Raw genomic sequence first — 24441 nt, forward strand, 5'->3', positions numbered from 1 at the left:
ATTTCGGCCATTACCTTGGTAAAGACCTGAGGTGCCGTGGACAATCCAAACGGCAGCGTCTGAAACTGATAATGACAGTTTTGTACTACAAACCTGAGGTACCCTTGGTGAGAAGGGTAGATTGGGACGTGGAGATAAGCATCTTTGATGTCCAGAGACACCATATAGTCCCCTTCTTCCAGGTTTGCTATCACTGCTCTGAGTGACTCCATCTTGAATTTGAACCTCTTTATGTAAGTGTTCAAGGATTTTAGATTTAAAATTGGTCTCACCGAGCCGTCCGGCTTCGGTACCACAAACAGCGTGGAATAATACCCCTTTCCCTGTTGTAGGAGAGGTACCTTGATTATCACCTGCTAGGAATACAGCTTGTGAATGGCTTCCAAAACTGCCTCCCTGTCGGAGGGAGACTTTGGTAGAGCAGACTTCAGGAACCGGCGAGGGGGAGAAGTCTTGAATTCCAGTTTGTACCCCTGTGATACTACCTGCAGAATCCAGGGGTCCACTTGCGAGTGAGCCCACTGCGCGTTGAAATTTTTGAGACGGGCCCTCACCGTGTCCGAGTCCGCTTGTAAAGCCCCAGCGTCATGCTGAAGACTTGGCAGAAGCAGAGGAGGGCTTCTGCTCCTGGGAAGAGGCTGCCTGGTGCAGTCTTTTTCCTCTTCCTCTGCCCCGGGGCAGAAATGAGTGGCCTTTTGCCCGCCTGTACTTATGGGAACGAAAGGACTGAGTTTGAAAAGACGGTGTCTTTTTCTGCTGAGAGGTGACCTGGGGTAAAAAGGTGGACTTTCCGGCCGTTGCCGTGGCCACCAGGTCCGATAGACCGGCCCCAAATAACTCCTCCCCTTTAAACGGCAATACTTCCATATGTCGTTTGGAATCCGCATCCCCTGACCACTGTCGCGTCCATAACGTTCTTCTGGCAGAAATGGACATAGCACTCACTCTTGATGCCAGGGTGCAAATATCCCTCTGTGCATCACGCATATATAGTAATGCATCCTTCAAATGCTCTATAGTTAGTAATATACTGTCCCTATCCAGGGTATCAATATTTTCAGTCAGGGAATCCGACCACGCAACTCCAGCACTGCACATCCAGGCTGATGCGATTGCTGGTCGCAGTATAACACCAGTATGTGTGTATATACCCTTCAGGATATTTTCCAGCCTTCTATCCGCTGGTTCTTTGAGGGCGGCCGTATCAGGAGACGGTAACGCTACTTGTTTAGATAAACGTGTGAGCGCTTTATCTACTCTAGGGGGTGTTTCCCAACGCGCCCTAACCTCTGGCGGGAAAGGGTATAGTGCCAATAATTTATTAGAAATTAGCACTTTTTTATCGGGGGAAACCCACGCTTTATCACACACCTCATTTAATTCATCTGACTCAGAAAAAGCTACTGGTAGTTTTTTCACTCCCCACATAATACCCTTCTTTGTGGTACTTGTAGTGTCAGAAATGTTCAATGCCTCCTTCATTGCCGTGATCATGTAACGTGTGGCCCTACTGGACATTACGTTTGTCTCCTCACCGTCGACACTGGACTCAGTATCCGTGTCTGGGTCTGTGTCGACCCACTGAGGTAACGGGCGTTTTATCGCCCCTGACGGTGTCTGAGACGCCTGGACAGGCACTAATTGATTTGTCGGCTGTCTCATGTCGTCAACAGTTTTTTGAAAAGTGCTGACATTGTCACGTAGTTCTTTAAATACAACCATCCAGTCAGGTGTCGACTCCCTAGGGGGTGACATCACTAATACAGGCAATTGCTCTGCTTCCACATCATTTTCCTCCTCATACATGTCGACACAATCGTACCGACACCCAGCACACACACAGGGAATGCTCTGATAGAGGACAGGACCCCACTAGCCCTTTGGGGAGACAGAGGGAGAGTTTGCCAGCACACACCAGAGCGCTATATATATCTATAGGGATAACCTTATATAAGTGTTACTCCCTTTTATAGCTGCTGTTTATAATTTAGCTGCCAATAGTGCCCCCCCTCTCTCGTTTTTACCCTGATTCTGTAGGGACTGCAGGGGAGAGTCAGGGAGCCGTCCTTCCAGCGGAACTGTGAGGGAAAATGGCGCTTGTGTGCTGAGGAGATAGGCTCCGCCCCTTCACGACGGCCTTATCTACCGCTTTTTTCTGGAAAACTGGCAGGGGTTAAATACATCCATATAGCCCAGGAGCTATATGTGATGTATTTCTTTTGCATCCTAAGGTATTTCTGTTTTTATTGCGTCTCAGGGCGCTCCCCCCCAGCGCCCTGCACCCTCAGTGACCGGAGTGTGAAGTGTGCTGAGAGCAATGGCGCACAGCTGCAGTGCTGTGCGCTACCTTAGTTGAAGACAGGAACGTCTTCTGCCGCCGATTTCACCGGACCTCTTCGTTCTTCTGGCTCTGTAAGGGGGCCGGCGGCGCGGCTCCGGGACCCATCCAGGCTGAACCTGTGATCGTCCCTCTGGAGCTAATGTCCAGTAGCCTAAGAAACCCAATCCACTCTGCACGCAGGTGAGTTCGTTTCTTCTCCCCTTAGTCCCACGATGCAGTGAGCCTGTTGCCAGCAGGACTCACTGAAAATAAAAAACCTAAAATAAACTTTTACTCTAAGCAGCTCAGGAGAGCCACCTAGCATGCACCCTTCTCGTTCGGGCACAAAAATCTAACTGAGGCTTGGAGGAGGGTCATAGGGGGAGGAGCCAGTGCACACCAGCTAGTTCAAGCTTTTACTTTTGTGCCCAGTCTCCTGCGGAGCCGCTATTCCCCATGGTCCTTACGGAGTCCCAGCATCCACTTAGGACGTTAGAGAAATGGGAGGAGGTATTTCACGGCGGCGTTAGGTCATGTGATCTAGTCAGCTAGAAAACAGTCGCCTATAGCAGATTTACCTTTCTGTTTGGGAAATATGCGTTGCTGTCTCTGTACTTTGCCCCTCCTCTCGATCACAGGGTTACAGAACATGATCTGGAATAAATGCGACAAGATTTCGCTTGCAGACAGTGGAGGCAGCTCTCTAGTACAATCATCTGATATGGACAAGGAACTTTGTGTGTCATGTATCGGGGATAACACTACTTTCCATTACACAGACAGGTTGCCTCGTCCAATAAGCATGTAGCACAGGCCTGGCCAACCTGTGGCTCTCCAGCTATTGTGAAACTACGAGTCCTAGCATGCCCTGCTACAGTTTTGCCATTAGGAAATGTTAAAACTGTGGCAGAGCATGCTGGGATGTGTAGTTTCACATCAGCTGGAGAGCCACAGGCTGGCCAGGCCTGATTTAGCACATAAAATGGCTGCCAGAACTGTGTAGGCCAGAGGTTCTCAAACGTGGTCCTCAAGGCATGGATACACCTAAAATCTGGACCTTTGGGGTGCCTTGAGGACTGCGTTTGAGAACCTCTGATGTAGGCAATGGATACACGGTCATGGACTGTTCTAGAACTAACACCTTCATTTTACCTCAGCAAACAGCATCCCTTGGGGCTCCAGCTGCAGACACACCCCGTGCCTCTCATTATCGAGAAAGTCCTCCAATCGCAAGAAGCGAATGGCACACAGCTCCCGCCAGTCGCGCCAATGCACAGATAGCTCCATCTCACGAGACTGCAGAACGTGACAACAGTTGGTGTAAACTTTAAATACATACAGGGATTGTGTCTATGAGAGATATAGATCGGCAAGTACACACTCACCCGCTCCAAATCAATAGTGAATCTCTGATCCCAGCACTGGTTATGAACCGGACCCCAGTTAGTATGTGTGATTGGCTTGTTATCAACCTTCAAGACGCACATCACCTCTCCTATGGGAATAAGGAACAAGTAACTATGAAGTGGCCTTCAGCGAGATCTAGTGGTGGCATGTGAAAAGAGAGAAGAGTTAAACTTAAAGAGAGGATTTTGGTACTTACCGATAAATCCATTTCTCTGAATCCTCTAGGGGACACTGGAGTCCTATACAGTAGGGGTGTGAAGCCTTGAACCGGAGGTGTGGCACAATCTAAAATTAGCATGGTCTGCACAACCGGCTCCTCCCCCTTCACATCCCTCCTCCCTCAGTTTGAAAAATGTGACTGAGAGAATAGGACATGACACTATAGCCCATGGCGAGGAACCGAACCGTACAACATATCAAACAGCGGCCAAGAACTCTTAACCGAATAACTAACGCTGTTTGCACGAACTGTTTAAAACAAGAACTGTGAACACAGCAGGTTGACAGCACCGAGGCGGGCGTCCAGTGTCCCCTAGAGGATTCAGAGAAATGGATTTATGGGTAAGTACCAAAATCCTCTTTTCTCTTTCATCCACTAGGGGACACTGGAGTCCTATACAGTAGGGGACGTCCCAAAGTTTTCCCCCAGGGAGGGAGTGCTGTCGGTGGCCTGCAAAACTAAACGTCCGAACTTAGATTCTCCGGACGCAAAAGTATCAAACTTGTAAAATCTTGCGAACGTGTGGGCTGAAGACCACGTCGCCGCTCTGCAAAGTTGAGTAGTGGAAGCACCTCTGGCAGCCGCCCACGAGGCACCCACTGATCGGCTAGTATGAGCACCCGTCTGAACTGGAACCTGTTTGCCACAGGAAATATAAGCTTGCCGAATGGCAAGTCTAATCCATCTAGACAGAGTCTGCTTAGATGCCGGCCAACCTTTCTTTGGCCCATCATAAAGAACAAACAAATGGTCCGACTTTCTGAAAGACGACGTAACCTGTACGTATACCCGTAAAGCTCGGACAACATCCAATGACACGACCTCAGCTGTGAGACCCTGGAAGGATGGGACCACTATTGGCTGGTTTACGTGAAACCCCGAAACCACCTTCGGAAGGAAGTCTGCTCTTGTACGGAGTTCCGCCCTATCCTCATGAAAAACCAAGAAAGGACTCTTACAGGATAAGGCTCCCAACTCAGAAACCCGCCTAGCCGAAGCCAAGGCAAGCAATAACGTGACCTTCCAAGAGAGATATTTCAGGTCCGTTCTTGTCAACGGCTCAAAAATTGGTGACTTCAAATATTCTAACACCAAATTCAAGTCCCATAGTGCCGTGGGAGGACGAAAAGGGGGTTGAATCCTCAGAACCCCCTGTAAAAAGGTTTGAATCTCTGGCAAGGATGCTAGCCGCTGTTGAAAAAGAATGGAGAGAGCCGAAATCTGAACCTTCAGAGAGCCCAGTCTGAGTCCTCCCTCTAGACCGGCCTGAAGGAAAAGTAGAAGTCGAAATAAATGGAAGTTCGTTGAATTCCATCCCTGCTCCTGACACCAAGCCATGTACAGTCTCCAAATCCTGTAGTAGTGCCTGGCTGTGACCGGTTTTCTAGCGGCAATCATTGTAGGGATGGCCGTTCGTGGAATCCCTCTGTTTCTTAAGATCCGGGTTTCAATAGCCACGCTGTCAAACACAGCCTGTTCAGGTCGGGGTGTAGGAACGGTCCCTGAGATAGCAGGTCCTCTCTCTGAGGTAACCTCCAAGGATCTTCCGCAAGTAACCCCCGCAGATCGGAGTACCAACTCCTGCGGGGCCAATCTGGTGCGATTAGAATGGCCCACACTCGTTCCCGTTTTACCCTTTTCAGAAACCTGGGTATGAGTGGGAATGGTGGAAATATGTAAACCCTCCTGTAACCCCAAGGAAGTGTTAATGCGTCCACTCCTTCTGCCTCTGGATCTCGCGTCCTTGACACATATCTGGGCAGCTGATGGTTTTGTCCAGACGCCATTAGGTCCACCTGAGGTAGACCCCATCTTCTCACAATCATGTTGAAAATCCGTGGGTGAAGGCACCACTCTCCCGGATGCATGTCCTGGCGACTGAGGTAATCTGCTTCCCAGTTCTCCACACCTGGAATGAACACTGCCGAGAGAATGATGTCTCTTCTTTCCGCCCACAACAAGATCTTTGTGGCTTCCTTTAACGCCATCCTGCTCTTTGTTCCTCCTTGACGGTTTATATAAGCCGTCGTCGTGACATTGTCTGATTGAACCCCGATGTGTTGATTCACGACTAGGTCTTCTGCTAAAAGAAGTGCATTGTAAACTGCTCTTAGTTCGAGGATATTTATGGGTAGTTTGCTCTCCTGTAGCGTCCACCGTCCTTGAAACTGATGGTCCTCTAGGACGGCTCCCCAACCTCTGAGACTGGCATCCGTCGTCAGGATCCTCCAATCCCAAATGCCGCATTTCTTGCCGGCTGCAAGGTTCTTGTGTAGCGACCACCATATCAGGGAGACCCGTACTTGTGGGTGAAGTCGGATTCTCCGATGGAGAAGCCAGTGCGAGCCTGCTCCCTGAGCAATGCGGTTCATCTGGAATGGTCGTGAATGAAGTCTGCCGTACTGGAGAGCTTCGAACGACGCCACCATCTTCCCGAGAAGTTGCACACAGAGGTGCAGAGAAACGGTTTGCGTCCTCATTACCTGAGCCACTAATCTCTGTAGGTCCTGGACCTTGTTCTCTGGTAGGAACACCCGTAATAGGACCGTGTCCAAGATGAGACCGAGGAATTGTATCCGTTGAGTCGGTATGAGGTTGGATTTTTGGAAATTGACAATCCATCCATGCTGAATTAGGAATTGATGGGATGTCTGAACATCCTTGAGCAGTCGATTCTGAGATGGAGCCTTGATCAATAAATCGTCCAGATAAGGTATAATCGTGACCCCCAACAGTCTCAGTCCTGCAACCATGATCGCCATGATCTTTGTGAAAATTCTTGGGGCTGATGCTAGGCCGAACGGCAATGCCCGGAATTGGTAGTGATCCGCCACCAGTGCGAACCTTAAGTACGCCTGGTGAGGAGTCCAGATTGGAATATGCAGATATGCATCCTTTATGTCCATGGATACCATGAACTCGCCCTGTTCTAAGCCTGCAATGACTGATTGGATTGATTCCATCTTGAATTTGTAGACTCTTAAAAACTGGTTGAAAACTTTTAAATTGAGTATTGGTCTGACCGTCCCGTCTGGCTTTGGCACGACAAAAAGATTGGAATAGAACCCCTTTCCTCTCTGAGAAGTGGGAACCGGAATAATGACCTCTGCATGTAGCAATTTGAGAATTGCTGCCCGTAGTGCCCTTGCTTTCTGAGGACACTGAGGCAATCCTGTTGTAAAAAACTGACTGTGAGGTCTCTGCTGAAATTCCAGTCTGTATCCTTGAGAGATCAAGTTGTTCACCCAAAGTTCTGGTGAGGTTTTGGCCCAGATGTCTTGAAAACCTTCCAGTCGGCCGCCCACCAAGGGGGACCCCAGGTGAGCTGGGAGGCCGTCATGCCACGGTCTTGTCAGCAGGTTTATCCTGCTTTCTGGTTGCTGTTTGTGAGCGGCCTCTACCTCTGCCCCCACGTGCTTGTGTACCGAAACCCCTTCCTCCGGCTCGAAAGGACTGAGATCTAAATGAAGTAAATGCTGGTCCCGAATAACCTCTCCTAGTCTGTGGAGCGGATCTCGTATAAGGAGTAGGCAGAAAAGTGGACTTCCCCGCTGTAGCCTGCGAAATCCACTTGTCCAACTCTGGTCCGAACAGCATTTCACCCCCAAAGGGAATGGATTCTACTGCCTTTTTGGTGTCAGAGTCTCCTTGCCATTCTCTGAGCCATAAAATCCTTCTAGCCGATATGGCCGATGCAGATATGCGTGATGCGATTCTGCTAATATCCTTAGAAGCCTGACACAAGTATGAAGCCGTTCTCGAATGTGTTCCGCCAGTTGGGTAATCTCTTCTAAGCTATTTTCCTCCTCAATAGCTTGTACAATACGTCCAGACCATGCACCCATGGCCTTGTTAACCCAAGCACAGACGATCGCAGGTCTCTGCGCTGCACCAGCTGCTACGAAAATTGACTTTAACGCTGTGTCAACCTTACGGTCTGACGCATCCTTTAAAGTAGTTACTTTAGGAATTGGTAAGATCGTCTTCTTTGACAACCTTCCTAGGGAAGCATCCACTACCGGCGGATTTTCCCACTTGTCCATTACACCCCTAGGTAGGGGATAAGTTATCTGAAACCGTTTCGGAAATTGAAATCGTTTGTCCGGTTGTTTCCAAGCCTCCTCCATCTGAGACTGGAGGGATTTAGGTATGGGAAACACTGCTGAACGCGGCTTTTGGGATTCGAACAAATCGAATTCTTCCGGCTCCCGTATTTCTTCTACCTGAAAGTTTAGGATCTCCTTTACCGCGTCAATCAAGGAGTCCAGACCAGATATTGCCGTGTCCTCCTCTGGAAAATCGGCATCTAGGTTGGGTTCAATTAACTCACCTTCCTCCGTATCAAGAAGAAAAACCTCTTCCTCCTCTGATTCCGGTATAATAGGAAGCGTTCTTTTAACTGCCTTGCGCACACTCGTTTCTGCTTGTGCGGGCGGCGTTAACTTGATGAGAAATTCCTCCATCGTCTTTGAGAATCCCGCAGCCCATTCCGATTGCTGCTTGCGCGATTCTGCCATCTCCTTGGAGATTCTATTAGCAAGGTTGTCTTCCCATGCCTTAGCCAGAGCACTGCTCCCAGGTGGTGCGTCCTTGTCTAAGCAGGAGTCGCACACCCCGGAGCTGCCAACCCGCGTGCTCTTCTTGCTACATTTCGTACAGACATAACAGGTCTTTGAGGTCTTGGTTGCCTTAGACATGTTGTTTCTAAAACCCTCTACCGGGTTACTACGCAGCGCTTTCACCCTTTAAACTAGGAAGAGAAAGACTGGGAGATGACGGAAGCGAAGGTATTGGATCCGGCTGGAAATTTTCTTTTTATCAGCCCTCTCTTATGGAGAAGGGGCAGGTCTATTATTTTTAGAGAAAATAAATAAATAATTAAATAAAATAAAATAAAAACACCAGCCGACTCTCAACTCCCACACCCCAACCGTATAGCAGCTACGATGCTAGAGTTGGTATCCGCCTGCTTCCGTGTGTTTGCTTCAGGATCTTTGAAATAGAAGTCCCTTGAAAATATAAATTGTAAAGCATGATTACTTTTCAGGAGATCCTCATAGATATTTATTTTCACCAGCAGAGGGAACTGTTTAGCAGAATATCCTTACTGTTATTAATATATGCACTATCCAAACAGTGCAGCAGAGGGAGCTGTTTTAGCAGAATGTCTAATCTTAATAATACATGCACTATCCAAACAGTGCAGCAGGGGGAGCAGTTTGTAATAAAAACCAAATCCCTTCTTTACTGAGGGGAAAGGGGGGGGGAGGGTAGAAGGAGGTCCCTTCTTTACACAGACATGGCGCCATTTTACCGCCATCCTGTAACTAAACATGGCCCCCACTAAACCTAAAACATACAGCTCTGCCCAGTGCTTTAAAACAATCTCTTTCTCCTGCATTGTACTTTCTACTCTTAACGCCGCGCGCTTGCTTAGCCGCGCGGCGTACGTCTATCTGAGGATCCCACTCCCTCCCGCTGGCCGGCGCGCGCCGCTTCCCCCGGCTGACGCGCACCGAATCCGCTGGCCAGTGCGCGCCGGGACTGTTTCCCGAAGCAGTGCCTGTGCACCGCTTCGTCTCTGTTGTGCAGCGCGCCGCTCAGCCGTCTCTCCCTGCACACAGGTAAGACACGCTGAGTCCCGCGCCGCACTTGGCTCCCGCGCGCCGGCCGCTGAGAACCCTTTAGAGAGAGAGAGTGAGTGAGTGAGTGAGTGAGAGCGTTTATAAAGGAGCTTCCTAGAGAGGAGAGGGGGAGAAAGAAAAGAAAATTTTTTTTTTTAAAGAATTATACCTAAAAGGCCCTATTGCTATCCTTCTATGTTACCAGTACTCACTATTTTGAGGACTCTGGAGGATCTCATGTGGAGAGATGCAGGTCCCTTCAATAGGGATCTGTCTCTCTGATATTAGGCAGCCTTGTCCCCCTTTTATTAGGGTTACGCAGCCCCTTTTAGATTTTTAGTCAGGAGCTCAAGTGCTCCATGTGCTGTTACCTCCAGCACAATTTTTCAAACTGAGGGAGGAGGGATGTGAAAGGGGAGGAGCCGGCTGTGCAGACAATGCTAATTTTAGATTGTGCCACACCTCCGGTTCAAGTCTTCACATCCCTACTGTATAGGACTCCAGTGTCCCCTAGTGGATGAAAGAGAAATTATCATGATTGGTGGGGGTGGCACCATGGCGTCCTGTTAATCCCCCAGCAGCACAGAGTATATCAGGAGATGATAAAGTGTTAGTGCAGTCAGGGCTGCTTGTGACAGGAGCACCATCATGAAAGTAAGGGAATGGAGGCAGTAGGAAGTCAGAGTTACATAGTAGGAGCAAGTTGCTAACCAGCACATATTAAACCAGGAGGAGAGGAGTTATAAGTTAATAAGAACAGGGCAGCATATGACTGGGGCAGTGTCATGATGTGATGAGGGGAATGGAGGCAGCAGCAAGCCACAGACTGTGAGTTATAGAGTTGAATAATCAAGGTCTCCAGCAGCACAGAGTATATCAGGAGATGAGTGAAGTGTTAATGAGGACAGGGCTGCATGTCACAGGGGCATGGACAAGATATTGGGGACAGTAGTGAGTCACACAGTTACACAGTGGATGGAGCAGACATACTGCTGAATATATAACCCCTTTAAGATATGTAGATACTGCATAGATATGTAAGAGCCTTTTAAGGACTTTGGGAGACGCTGGAAAGACATTGGGGTGTAGTGGTTGCAGGAGGAGCACTGGAACTTTACATCCGAACAATGGTCTGTGCTCCTACCCCCTCTATACCTCATGCCTGCTGGGATGAGGAATAGAAGCCACGATAGAGAGGAACACACTGGGAAGAGGATAGAGCAAACGCCTTCCAGAATCATCACACGTTACAAAAACTAAAGGGCAGGCACAACCAGTATCCCCCCAATGGATTTAAAGAACAATAAAAAAAGAACCATAAGCACAAAAATCCTTTTACTAGTCTTCCAATTGCGGGACACTGGAAACATATAGTAACATCCCAAAGCTACCTTTTAGGACGGAGACCCTCACAGGCACATACCTGGCTGCAGACATGAGACCTATAGGACCCATTGTATGATCTGACAACCATGTGGCAGCTCTACACAACTGCCCCGCCAATGCTCCATGCTTTGTCACCCGGTAGGCACTCACCAACCTGGTAGACTGTGACTTGAGGTTTTCAGGAACTGGTTGCCCAGTCTCAGTGTAAACTCAACTAATAGCGGAAGTGATCGATGTTACAAGGGACTGATTGGAAGCTGGCTAACTCCTTCTCTGCTGTTCATACAGCACCAAGAGCTCATCTGTTTTGTGGACATCAATTCTCTAAAAAAACTAGGAGACCCTTGCCGCTCACACCAAAAGATGTCCACACTCTATGGTAGGTTTCGGCTGACGCCAATTTGATAGCCTCAAGCAGTGGTTCTCAAACTCGTTCCTCAGGACCCCACACAGTGCATGTTTTGCAGGTCTCCTCACAGAATCACAAGTGAAATAATTAACTCAACCTGCAGACCTTTTAAAATGTGTCTGTGAGTAATTAATACACCTGTGCACCTGCTGAGTTACCTGCAAAACATGCACTGTGTGGGGTCCTGAGGACCGAGTTTGAGAACCTGTGGCCTCAAGCATAATCTAAATCCCCTACATAGACAGGCCTTTCTTCTAATGATCATGACACACTTAAAGCCAGCTGTTGTATGCTCAGGTACATAAGGAAACTTGTCGTAGCAGGTCTTGCCTTGGTGGTAGATGCCGAAATGGACCCTCTACCATATTCAGAAGGTCCGTGTGACATGATCTGTGAGGTAAATCCAAAGCAGCCAGGATGACTGGAAAGCCTTCCCCATTTACCTTCTTTAGCACCCTCTGGGGCATCAATACTGAGGGACGTACAGCTCTACCAGAAACCTACTGGTTCTGGAACAGAAGTTTTGCACCTTCTGGTTCAGACACACCAGCATCCAATTCCAAATGTTGCAGGGCCGCCCTCAACTCTGGTTCCGTGCCCTCAGTTACCAAACAAGATACTGATGTCCACAGGTGGGACTGTGTACATGAAAAGCAACAGGTGAAACTACAAACTGGACTGCCATGATGGTCGAGACCACCTTTCCCACGACTCTCCAATAAAACTCGACCATCTGTGAGTCAGCAACAACTTCACCAAATCCTGCAATTAAATATCCTTGACACATATAACAGCTGTAGCTGGGTGTCCAACAGGAAAACCATATACTGTGTTGGATTTAATTTTGACTACTTGTAATTCACAATCCAATCACGGGATTCCTGCCTCTGCACTGTGTCCAGCATATAAGAATCTGGAGCAAAGATGGTGAAGTGGCTTTGATCAACAGCTAGGTAATGATAGCCAACAGCTGTCCCTTAGAAGAGATGCCTTTTGCCAACTTAAATCCTAGTGGGGCCATATTTTTCCCAGAATGCACCACCTACTTCAGCCCCTGTCACCTTAGTGTTCGGTAACCTAAATAGGCAGACCCTTTGCAATGAAGCACACACCATGACTACATAAGATAAAGGCATTTCTCAGGATGTGGGAGAGGTATTCACCTACCTTCCAGCTATCCTCTCCAGTGCTCGGTGGTGAAGCGGTCCTCTGAATAGCCACCAGAACGCATGAGGCTTCTATATAGTAAGCTCCATCCTGCAGCCATGGTGGTCCAGAGTACATATCCAGTAGCACAAAGAAATTAAATAAATAACAAAAGGCAGCCCCAGAGAAAAACACAGCACTGCCGGTCCACTTTAACAAAACAGAGTGCTCCTGGCAGGATTGCGGTATAGAGGGGGTCATGGACAAGTGTTCAGAGTTAAAGTGCCCCCACTCCTCTTGCACCAATGCGTTTCCAGTGTTCCACACGATATTAAAAAGGTAACAAACAGAAACAGAAGTCCATCAAATCTATCCTTTTCTAAATGCTGAATGTACTTACCACACAACTCATCCGACCGCAAGTAGCGCCCAGAACCTCCACGCCCATAATTACTTCCTCCAGTCCGATAACGCATGAAGTTCTTGGTGTCATTAGGACTCCCATGAGTTGACGTTGCCCGAGAACGTCCTGGGACAGATTCCAGCAGACTCTGACATCCCAGAAGATGGATCTCCAGAGTGCCTGATGGAAAACAGAAGCAAATGTACAAGAATTAACTTCCCCATTTTATCATCTTTCATGTAATTGCCCTTAGCCGCACCAAGGATACCTGTCAATGCAGTTGGTTTTATGAGGGAGGTGAGGGGTTGACCTAGGTTTTGGTCTTTACCCCACACCCCGCCCGTGGATGGACAATTCTGTAAATCCTGTTTGATAAGCAACTGTTTTGGATGTCCAGAGGGGAGCTCAGACAGGCAGCGCTCCAGGGAGAGACGGAGGAGATCAATTTTCTGGCTGGACTCATGTAGCCTTGACTGAGCCTGGGGAAAGAGGCAAAACATCTCAATACTCAGGTCATTATACACTGTACAAGCTCTACAGTGGCTGACTGGGCTCACCTCGGCCAAAGCTCTGCGGTCCTGGACTTTGTGGCCACCCAGTAATTTGACCACATTTTTAGCACCCTCTGCAACTGCAGCCTCCACGCGCAAGTGACGTCTCAGCTCCTCCACGCGTAACTCCAGTGGGGAAAGGGTGTCCGAGTCCTGATCATCGGCTGTGGAGCCTGGAGACTGAGTAAGCTTCACAATCTGCATGCGGAGCAGTTCTGTCTTTATCCGGCTGTCATGAAGCATCTGCTGAGCAGTAGCCAGAAGCTTCCGGTCCTGAAATACACGACAAACTATGAATATCTCCAACGGAAGGCCATCTGAACAAACTTAGAACTAAAAAGGAGCAACTTGGTGTGAGGAGAGGGGATAGGCCAAATTCTCTCAAGTCCTCTTTCAGCTCACAAAATGGCTGCTTGAGTGATGCCGCTGGCTCCTAATAATTGATAGGCTGCATATGAACAACGGCTGATAAGTGGCAACAGGGGTACTTTAAAGTGGATATTAACAACTTAGGGGCAGATTTATTAAGTTCGGTGAAGTGATAAATTGGAAGGTGATAAAGTACCAGCCTGTCATCTCCTGTCATTTTTTTAAACACAGCCTGTGACATGGGAGTTAGGATCTGATTGGCTGGTCCTTTATCACCTTCCACTTTATCACTTCACCGAGCTTAATAAATCTGCCCCTTAGAGTATTACCCCCAACACAAATCTGATGAAGAACTGAAAGTACGCTTTTACTCAGAACATGCTCTGGAACTGTGCACTCGCACATACAGACAATGAAGAGCCATAAGCAATTCAGTTGCCTCTACACTTTCGACCAAACAAAGGGAACAAAGCTGTAATGAGGCACTCTTACGAGGTCAAAAGGTCAGCGAGGTGGTGTTCATGCAAATGCGGGCTACGCAGACCTTGATGTAGGGCAAAAATTACCTGTTTCAAAGCAAATCTTTTGCAGCTAATATAGGGCAGGTGAAAGCGTATCCCAGGGAGGACGATCACTAGCAGAACATCTGGTGGGAGGGGGACCTACTCACAAGAAATCAGTGCCCAGAAAGGGCCATCATATGACAGTGTACACTGCTCACTATCTCTATACCATGGACAGATCTGTATGGCAGGAGCACGTGTCTTCTTATTTGACTAGGAAGAGGAGGGGCCTTGACACCTGCTTATCCTGCTTGGAAACGTCCCACTGTATAAGGGACAAGAAGAGGATCACTGCACTGAAGGCAAGCAAAATAATCTGGGCAGCCAAACATCACAGATCTCTACACTGGGCAATCAGTCCACACACAGTAACCAATTATGGCCCTCAACCAAGCATGTTTTTAGCCACACCTGGTCTAAACAGAGTTAATTCAGGCCATATTCTAAATAAGGACAGATTGAGGCTTTGAATGTCCCCACAAAGCCATTTTCGGACTATCGTCTATATTGGGAACTTGCCCCTACAGAAGTCACCACTTACCTTAGAGGCACCACTGGAAAACATCTGTATGATGTTCTCTGCTCCTATTCGAACCTTGTTCTCAATATGTAACTGTCTTTTGAGGGCTTCTACCCTGCGCTGCCTCGGGTCCTGGCTCTGATCAAATATACATGGGTCTGGGGAGACGGTGCCATCTACAGAACGAGAGGAAAAGAAACCCCAATTGATTAAAAGTTTCTACATCAAATTGGAAGCAGCAACTTTAATACCGGTCATGTTCCTATATGGATATTTAAATGTAGGTACTCCTATTGCCAACAGCTGCTTCATTTACTGGGTAGGAGATTTCCCAAGCATGACTGAATTTGGGATATTCAAATCTGCATCTCATGAGCCCGATTCAGATTTGTACACAAATGCCCACGCAGCAGCGATTTATTAGCCTACAGACATGCGAAACAAAGCAAGTGTAGCAGCTGCCCAGAAATGAGCAGAGACGCTCCCTCCGGACCCATCGCACCATCTCAGCAACTGCGTACACAATTGCCGCATTGACGCAGATGCGGGAAACATCGATTCCCTGAGTGTGTCTGTGGTCTTGCATAATGTCATGTTTTCTGCATGCACGATCGCATTTTTGCCGCCAAATCGCATTGCGTACAAATCTGAATCAGGCCACATGTTCTAGAATCCACAAAATGTATCTTTGTATGACATCACATTGCCTTTAAGGAACGCGGGTGGCTAAAAAAATATTTTAACTAATTTCAGTGCTGACAAAGGGCCTAATTCAGCTTGGTTCGTTATCGAGACAGAAAGGGTGATTTTCTCAATCCTGCTTCTGCTAAGAAAAATCGCATGTGAAGAGACGCCCAGATATATAAAAGACACCCACCGATGCAGTCTCAAAACTGCCATGCATACGCAGAAGTAGAGTACAATTGCGGTTGACCCAGGGATACTCAGAATAATGAGAATGTAGGTCGCTCTGGCGCCATGTTATTAGTCAGATACACACCCCCAACCTCCCCCCCCCCCCCCCCCCGATTTGCGATTTTGCAACTGAAGCTGATTCGGGCCCAACGTGAGTGTTCTTGTACTTTTTTTTTTTTTTTTTACAAAAGGCCACTTTCACATAAAAAATAAAAATAAGAAAATGGATATTCATATACTCCATTGTACACTGCACCCATCCCTCTTCTCCCAAATCTTTGCCCCCATGCCTTGCTTGGCGTCCTTTTCCATAATGACAATCCTTCCGTTCAGCTCCTGCAGCTGGCGATGCAGCTCCTGTAAGCGACGATTGGAAGTCTTCAGCTGACTCTCCACGTGACTTTGGTGCTTCTTGTCCGTGGACACCTTGCGCAGGTTTTCAGCTCCTTCCTTTATCTTTAGCTCTCTCTGAATCTCTCTTTTCAGCTGCTCCCTAGAGTCTTCCAGTTGCTGCTGGAACCCTGGATCCAGCAGCTGAGGTCCCCCATTTCTCAACTCCATTCTGTGGCCGCCCTGCTGGAGAAAACAGACATTGCGGTGAATTGCTGACTGCGAGGAGTTAATGTACTTTTACAGGTAACTTAGGAAACGTGACTCACAGCCACATGTACTGCACCTGTACCGCCCTGGGGAAATGTAAACGTATACTGTACTGATTTTCAGGAAAATAACATGTAACTTTAGATTCCACCTGACTCGGTCATGATGGGAGGGGCAGCAGTGAACAAGACCCTATAGCTGCCTGCAAGGAAAAACATTTAAAAGGGGAGTTTGGGAACTTTAACAGACGAGTCGTCATTTCCTGGAATTGCTTCCTGTTACTGAACAGGGGTGACTCAAAAAGCCTGGGACACCATCCAACTACATCTGGTACAAAGAGCCAGTGTGTCATGCATAGTGTCGCTACCTTTATCTGCAGTGTGCAGTAATAAACAGAAGTAACTCTACCTTCCTCTCCTCTCTTCCAGTACACTGCTTTATAGAGGGCCCATCTCTCTACCCTCCCGCAGGGCTCTCTAGAAGGGGGGCTGGTGTGGCGCATGAAATAAAGCATTATAGCATCTTCCCAGAATGTGTGCACAGCACTCTAAATATAAGCCAAAACGAGGAGGGAAATTACAGGATGACGGATTAATTGAGCTCTATAGACATAGTAATTGAGGTTGAAAAGAGGCAAAATGCCCATCGTGTTCAACCTGTATTTTTACGCACTCCAGTGCAATCAAACAGCATTTTCCAGCCAGCCAATCAAAACAACAATCCATCGCCCCATACGACAACTGGCCAATATACAAATGCAATGCTGACCTAAACTGGCGTACCAAATCTCAGAGTGGTTTCTCCATTTACTGATTATTAGTGCATCTGCTATCGCTGCAGGCACCAACCTAAAACTGAGCTACTAGAACCTGGAGGTGGGGTTATAGAGGAGTGAAGCTATGCATCTTGGGAAAGCTAAAGTGTCAGCGTTTGGTGCCCGGATGCCTCATCCACCACTACACCCTATGTACCCTTCTGCAGAACTATTGCTTTAATGCATTACGGTGATAAGGGCAACGCATGTGCGGCCCTTGGGCTGTATCAGTTTGTTCATCGCTTGTGTAGATAGAACATTCAGGCCTCCTACTTTATACAAATCATAGAATACACCCAGCTACAGAGAAGAGCTGCAGCTGGACCAGTCACACTGTGATTCAGCCTAATAATGCTCTAGGGCCTCAGAGATATTACTAGCTCCTAATGAGTATGTAAGCTCATGAATATTGCTCCAGACCAAACCCTTTGATTAGGGACGGATCCACCTAAAACTATTCTACTGGTGATAGTCTTATAAACAGCTCCTGAGTTTAAAGCATGACATGTTTTCCAATAAATGACAGGCATTCATCTGCACCTGTCTGAGCGCATCCACTGGTTATTATATTACAAGAGAGGTGCACTTGTAAACCTGTTATATGGAAATCATTTGACATCAGAGGCTTTCAGGAACCTGTTGGGAAGCAGGGAAACAAAACAGGTTAAGCCACCTGCCAAGAGACATTTAAAGCTCCCTGTATTAACGAGGGTACGCCACAGCCAGCTCATAGTAATAACCGCATGCTCCGGGAAGAGCCACTGACTGGATCTGTAGGAGATGCAATAACAGCACCTGGGAATGGTACATTATATATACATACGGGATTTGTGTGCATTACTTTTCTAGTGGGAGTGAAGGGACTATTACAGGTTACTGATAACATACACTCAGGGCCGGTTCTAGACCTTGTGGTGTCCAGGGCAAACGTTTCCTTTGGTGCCCCCCTTCACCATTTAAATCAGGGACAGGGCGCACGCCATAAAATACAGGGGCATGGCTTCACAGGGAAGGGGCGTGGCCATAGAATAGTACCAATTCACATTACACCACACAGCAGAACCCCTATACATGCCAGGCAGAGACCCTTTTATGCACACTGTGCCAGGCAGAGCCCCTTTTATGCACACTGTGCCAGGCAGAGCCCCTTTTACGCACTGCGCTGGGTGGAGGCGTCAGCTGTGGACAGCCAGTAGTAGGTAAGGGGGGTGTCATTGTGATGCGGGCACCGGACAGGTGCTGATGGGGCTGACAGGGTGACTGCAGCTGCGCCCTCAGGCCGCAACGGCATGGAAACCCAAACTGCTAGCCCGCCCCACACCTAAAACCGCCACTGCATACACCAGCTGTGTTAGACTACCCAAAAAAAGCCCTCCTACCACAGAACTGCGCATTTCAGAATAGTTTTACTATACTTAAAAAAAAAAGTAATTTTTTTTTTTGTTTTTTTTATATAGATGAACGCAATATTTATAAAACCACAAGGAGTACAGCAGCGTGCGAGAGCTGGCACCAGACATTACTATAGACAAGACAGATACAGATAAAACCAAAGCCTAAATCATTTTTCAGCTGCTTTAAAGCAGATTGTACAGGTTTACAGTGGGTGCAATTTGTTGCCTTTACAGTGCAATGTATAACCTGTAGGGTTACAAGTGGTGCACACTCCTATAAAGGACGGTTTGTGGACCCAGGGAGTTTACAATCCTAACTTATCTACTGTTTACCAATATAAGTTTGCTAGTAGTAACACATTGTCACATGTGCTAAAGACTATGTACACCATTAGCTGACAGGTGTGTATCACACTTGAATGAACAAATATATATATATATATATATATATATATATATATATATATATATATATACACACACAAATACACTACATACAGTCACACTCCACCCACCTGTATGCACACCCCCAAGGGAACCCCCTCTCCCATGCCCCTGTGATCTCAGGACCCCGATGTCCTGTCATTGCTCACCTGCGCCGGCAGCAGCGGCTCCCCGGCCATTTCCCTCCGGTCACCGCCGGACCTCCTCCTCCGCCCCCAGCCTCTTAGCAATAACTTCAATCTTCCCGGGGGAGCCGGCTCCGCCCAGCGGCGGATACCGTGTACTGCAAGGCGCCCTAACCTAACGGGAAACTAACGCCACCTAGCGATAGCAAAAAGCATTGCCACCTCTCAACGGTGATTAGCTAGACAGGAAAATTACTTGGCTAATTAGCGACATCTAGTGGACAGACAAATAAGAATACAGGGCAGGCACCTATTGGAAATGTTTAATAACGCAGCTTCTAAAAATGTTTCCTCAATGCAGGGACAGTATGTTTATTGTTTATATTACCTTAATCCTTTGTGTACAGCTATACATATTCTAATAAATAATTTCACATATTCCTGGCTACATAAAAGGGTACAATCAGATAATTTGTGTTATTTTATAATTATGGAAATGTTTTTCAATCATTGTTGCAGTAAAGAACATACTAAAGATAGTAATGTTTCATTAGAAGCCTAGAAACATATAGTAATACAATATAATATACATTATAAATTATTATTAAATTAATATAATTAATTAATTAATTAATTAATAATTAAATAACTAATATAATTAAATTATTATTATATAAATGTAAAAATAAGATTTTACTTACCGGTAAATCTATTTCTCGTAGTCCGTAGTGGATGCTGGGGACTCCGTAAGGACCATGGGGAATAGACGGGCTCCGCAGGAGACATGGGCACTTTAAGAAATAATTTAGATTCTGGTGTGCTCTGGCTCCTCCCTCTATGTCCCTCCTCCAGACCTCAGTTAGAGAAACTGTGCCCGGAAGAGCTGACAGTACAAGGAAGGGATTTTGGAAATCCAGGGCAAGACTCATACCAGCCACACCAATCACACCGTATAACTTGTGATAAACTTACCCAGTCAACAGTATGAACAACAACAGAGCATCAGTTCAACCCTGATGCAACAATAACATAGCCCTTATTGCAGCAATAACTATATACAAGTATTGCAGAAGAAGTCCGCACTTGGGACGGGCGCCCAGCATCCACTACGGACTATGAGAAATAGATTTACCGGTAAGTAAAATCTTATTTTCTCTAACGTCCTAGTGGATGCTGGGGACTCCGTAAGGACCATGGGGATTATACCAAAGCTCCCAAACGGGCGGGAGAGTGCGGATGACTCTGCAGCACCGAATGTGCAAACACAAGGTCCTCCTCAGCAAGGGTATCAAACTTGTAGAACTTTGCAAAAGTGTTTGAACCTGACCAAGTAGCCGCTCGGCACAGCTGTAATGCCGAGACCCCTCGGGCAGCCGCCCAAGAAGAGCCCACCTTCCTAGTGGAATGGGCCTTAACTGATTTTGGCAGCGGCAATCCAGCCGCAGAATGAGCCTGCTGAATCGTATTACAGATCCAGCGAGCAATAGTTTGCTTTGAAGCAGGAGCACCAAGCTTGTTGGAAGCATACAGTATAAACAAAGATTCTGTTTTCCTGACCCTAGCCGTTCTGGCCACATAAACCTTCAAAGCCCTGACCACATCAAGTAACTCGGAATCCTCCAAGTCAGTAGTAGCCACAGGCACCACAATAGGTTGGTTTATATGAAAGGATGAAACCACTTTTGGCAGAAATTGTGGACGGGTCCGCAATTCTGCTCTATCCGCATGGAAAACCAGATAGGGGCTTTTATGTGACAAAGCCGCCAATTCTGACACCCGCCTAGCCGAAGCCAATGCTAGTAGCATGACCACCTTCCACGTGAGATATTTCAATTCCACCATTTTGAGTGGTTCAAACCAGTGGGATTTCAGGAAACTCAACACCACGTTAAGATCCCAAGGTGCCACCGGGGGCACAAAAGGAGGCTGAATACGCAGCACTCCCTTCACAAACGTCTGAACTTCAGGTAGAGAAGCCAGCTCTTTTTGAAAGAAAATGGATAGGGCCGAAATCTGGACCTTAATGGAACCCAATTTCAGGCCCAAAGTCACTCCTGACTGTAGGAAGTGAAGGAAACGGCCCAGCTGGAATTGATCCGTAGGGGCATTCCTGGCCTCACACCAAGCAAAGTATTTTCGCCATATACGGTGATAATGTTGAGCTGTCACGTCCTTCCTAGCCTTTATCAGCGTAGGAATGACCTCATCTGGAATGCCTTTTTCCGCTAGGATCCGGCGTTCAACCGCCATGCCGTCAAATGCAGACGCGGTAAGTCTTGGAACAGACAGGGCCCTTGTTGCAACAAGTCCTGTCTTAGAGGAAGAGGCCACGGGTCCTCTGTGAGCATTTCTTGCAGATCTGGATACCAAGTCCTTCTTGGCCAATCCGGAACAATGAGTATTGTTCTCACTCCTCTTTTTCTTATGATTCTCAACACCTTGGGTATGAGAAGAAGAGGAGGAAATACATAGACCGATTGGAACACCCACGGTGTCACCAGGGCGTCTACAGCTATCACCTGATGGTCTCTTGACCTGGCGCAATACCTCTGTAGTTTCTTGTTGAGGCGGGATGCCATCATGTCCACCTGTGGCAGTTCCTACCGACTTGCAAGCTGTGCGAAGACTTCTTGATGAAGTCCCCACTCCCCCGGGTGGAGGTCGTGCCTGCTGAGGAAGTCTGCTTCCCAGTTGTCTACCCCCGGGATGAACACTGCTGACAGTGCGCTTACATGATTCTCCGCCCAGCGAAGAATTCTGGTGGCTTCCGCCATCGCCACCCTGCTCCTTGTGCCGCCTTGTCGGTTTACATGAGCCACAGAGGTGCTGTTGTCTGACTGAATCAGAACTGGTTGACCGCGAAGCAGGGCCTCTGCTTGACGTAGGGCGTTGTAAATGGCTCATAGTTCCAGGATGTTGATGTGAAGGCAAGTCTCCTGACTTGACCACAGACCTTGGAAATTTCTTCCCTGTGTGACTGCTCCCCACCCTCGGAGGCTTGAATCCGTGGTCACCAGGACCCAGTCCTGAATGCCGAATCTGCGGCCCTCGAGAAGGTGAGCACTCTGCAGCCACCACAGGAGAGACACCCTGGCCCTGGGGGATAGGGTGATTAACCGATGCATCTGAAGATGTGATCCGGACCATTTGTCCAGTAAGTCCCATTGAAAGGTCCTTGCATGGCCGAAGGGAATGGCCTCGTACGATGCCATCATCTTTCCCAGGACTCGAGTGCAGTGATGCACTGACACCTGTTTTGGTTTTAATAGGTCCCTGACCAGTGTCATGAGTTCCTGAACCTTCTCTATCGGGAGATAAACCCTTTTCTGGCCTGTGTCCAGAATCATGCCCAGGAAGGGCAGACGAGTCGTAGGAACCAACTGCGACTTTGGAATATTCAGAATCCAGCCGTGTTGCCGTAACACTTCCAGAGAACGTGCTACGCTGATCAGCAACTGCTCTCTTGACCTCGCTTTTATGAGGAGATCGTCCAAGTATGGGATAATTGTGACCCCATTCTTCCGCAGGAGTACCATCATTTCCGCCATTACCTTGGTAAATATTCTCGGAGCCGTGGAGAGACCAAACGGCAACGTCTGAAATTGGTAATGACAATCCTGTACCACAAATCTGAGGTACGCCTGATGAGGTGGATAAATGGGGACATGAAGGTATGCATCCTTTATGTCCAGAGACACCATAAAATCCCCCCTTCCAGGCTTGCAATGACCGCTCTCAGCGATTCCATCTTGAACCGGAACCTTTTTAGGTACACGTTCAGGGATTTTAAATTCAATATGGGTCTGACCGAACCGTCCGGTTTCGGTACCACAAACATGGTCGAATAATAACCCTTTCCTTGTTGAAGGAGGGGAACCTTGACCACCACCTGTTGAAGATACAATTTGTGAATTGCAGTTAACACTATTTCCCTCTCTAAGGGGGAAGCTGGCAGGGCCGACTTGAGGTATCGGTGAGGGGGCATCTCGTCGAATTCCAGCATGTATCCCTGAGACACAACATCTATTGCCCAGGGATCCAACTGTGAGTGAACCAACTTGTGGCTGAAATTTCGGAGACGCGCCCCCACCGGGCCTAGCTCCGCCTGTGGAGCCCCAGCGTCATGCGGTGGATTTAGTGGAAGCCGGGGAGGACTTCTGTTCCTGGGAACTAGCTGTGTTGTGCAGCTTCTTTCCTCTGCCCCTGACTCTGGCAAGAAAGGACGCACCTCGGACTTTCTTGTTTTTCTGTGATCGAAAGGACTGCATTTGGTAATACGGTGCTTTCTTAGGTTGTGAGGAAACATATGGCAAAAAAATTGACTTCCCAGCCGTAGCTGTGGAGACCAGGTCCGAGAGACCCTCCCCAAACAATTCCTCACCCTTGTAAGGTAAAACCTCCATGTGAGTTTTTGAGTCGGCATCACCTGTCCATTGCCGAGTCCACAGGACCCTTCTGGCAGAAATCGACATAGCATTTATTCTAGAACCTAGTAGGCTAATGTCTCTCTGAGCATCTCTCATATAAAGGACAGCGTCTTTAATATGCCCCAGGGTCATTAATATAGTATCCTTGTCTAAGGTATCCTCAGATAAGGTATCCGTCCATGCTGCTACAGCACTACACACCAAAGCCGATGCGATTGCCGGCCTCAGTAAGGTACCTGAATGTGTATAAATGGACTTCAGGGTAACCTCCTGTTTGCGATCCGCAGCATCTTTGAGGGTAGCCGTATCCTGTAACGGCAGGGCTACCTTCTTGGATAAGCGTGTAAAAGCTTTGTCCACCCTAGGGGAGGATTCCCAGCGTAACCTGTCCGCTGGCGGGAAAGGATACGCCATAAGAATCTTTTTGGAAATCTGCAGTTTTTTATCTGGAGATTCCCAAGCCTTTTCACATAACTCATTGAGCTCGTGTGAGGGGGGAAAAGTTACCTGCGGCTTCTTTTCCCCATACATATGAACACTCAGGGACTGGGGTTTTCTCTGTGATGTGCAACACATCCTTAATAGCTATAATCATATAACGGATGGATTTAGCCAATTTTGGCTGTAACTTTGCATCATCGTAATCGACACTGGAGTCAGAATCCATGTCGGTATCCGTGTCAATAATTTGGGATAGTGGGCGCTTCCGAGACCCTGTCGGCCTCTGCGACATAGGATCAGGCATGGGTTGGGACCCTGACTGTCCTGAGGTTTCAGCTTTGTCTAACCTTTTATGCAAGGATT

The 24441-nt window shown here is 47.7% G+C and overlaps 1 protein-coding gene across 4 annotated transcripts in view; it reads right to left on the reverse strand.

The window, feature by feature from the left end:
- Positions 1–24441, reverse strand: part of PKN3 (protein kinase N3) — a 138554-nt gene that overhangs the window by 109089 nt on the left and 5024 nt on the right. For 2 of the 4 annotated variants that reach the window (XR_010182960.1, XM_063936446.1), the window contains exons 1-9: positions 19235–19376; positions 16124–16409; positions 14940–15094; positions 13473–13739; positions 13184–13394; positions 12913–13095; positions 3706–3815; positions 3473–3616; positions 2899–2974 (exon numbers count right to left, since the gene is read on the reverse strand). Coding sequence is in view for 1 of the 4 variants with exons in the window: in XM_063936446.1 (XP_063792516.1) it covers positions 2899–2974; positions 3473–3616; positions 3706–3815; positions 12913–13095; positions 13184–13394; positions 13473–13739; positions 14940–15094; positions 16124–16409; positions 19235–19264 (1462 nt within the window). In the remaining 3 variants the exon portion in view is untranslated. Of the gene's footprint in view, positions 1–2898; positions 2975–3472; positions 3617–3705; positions 3816–12912; positions 13096–13183; positions 13395–13472; positions 13740–14939; positions 15095–16123; positions 16410–19234; positions 19378–24441 lie in introns of those variants that run through there. The other 2 variants (XR_010182961.1, XR_010182962.1) reach the window with 2 other exon arrangements.

This window comes from Pseudophryne corroboree, chromosome 8 (genome assembly GCF_028390025.1).
Source record: "Pseudophryne corroboree isolate aPseCor3 chromosome 8, aPseCor3.hap2, whole genome shotgun sequence".
NCBI classification, from domain to species: domain Eukaryota; kingdom Metazoa; phylum Chordata; class Amphibia; order Anura; family Myobatrachidae; genus Pseudophryne; species Pseudophryne corroboree.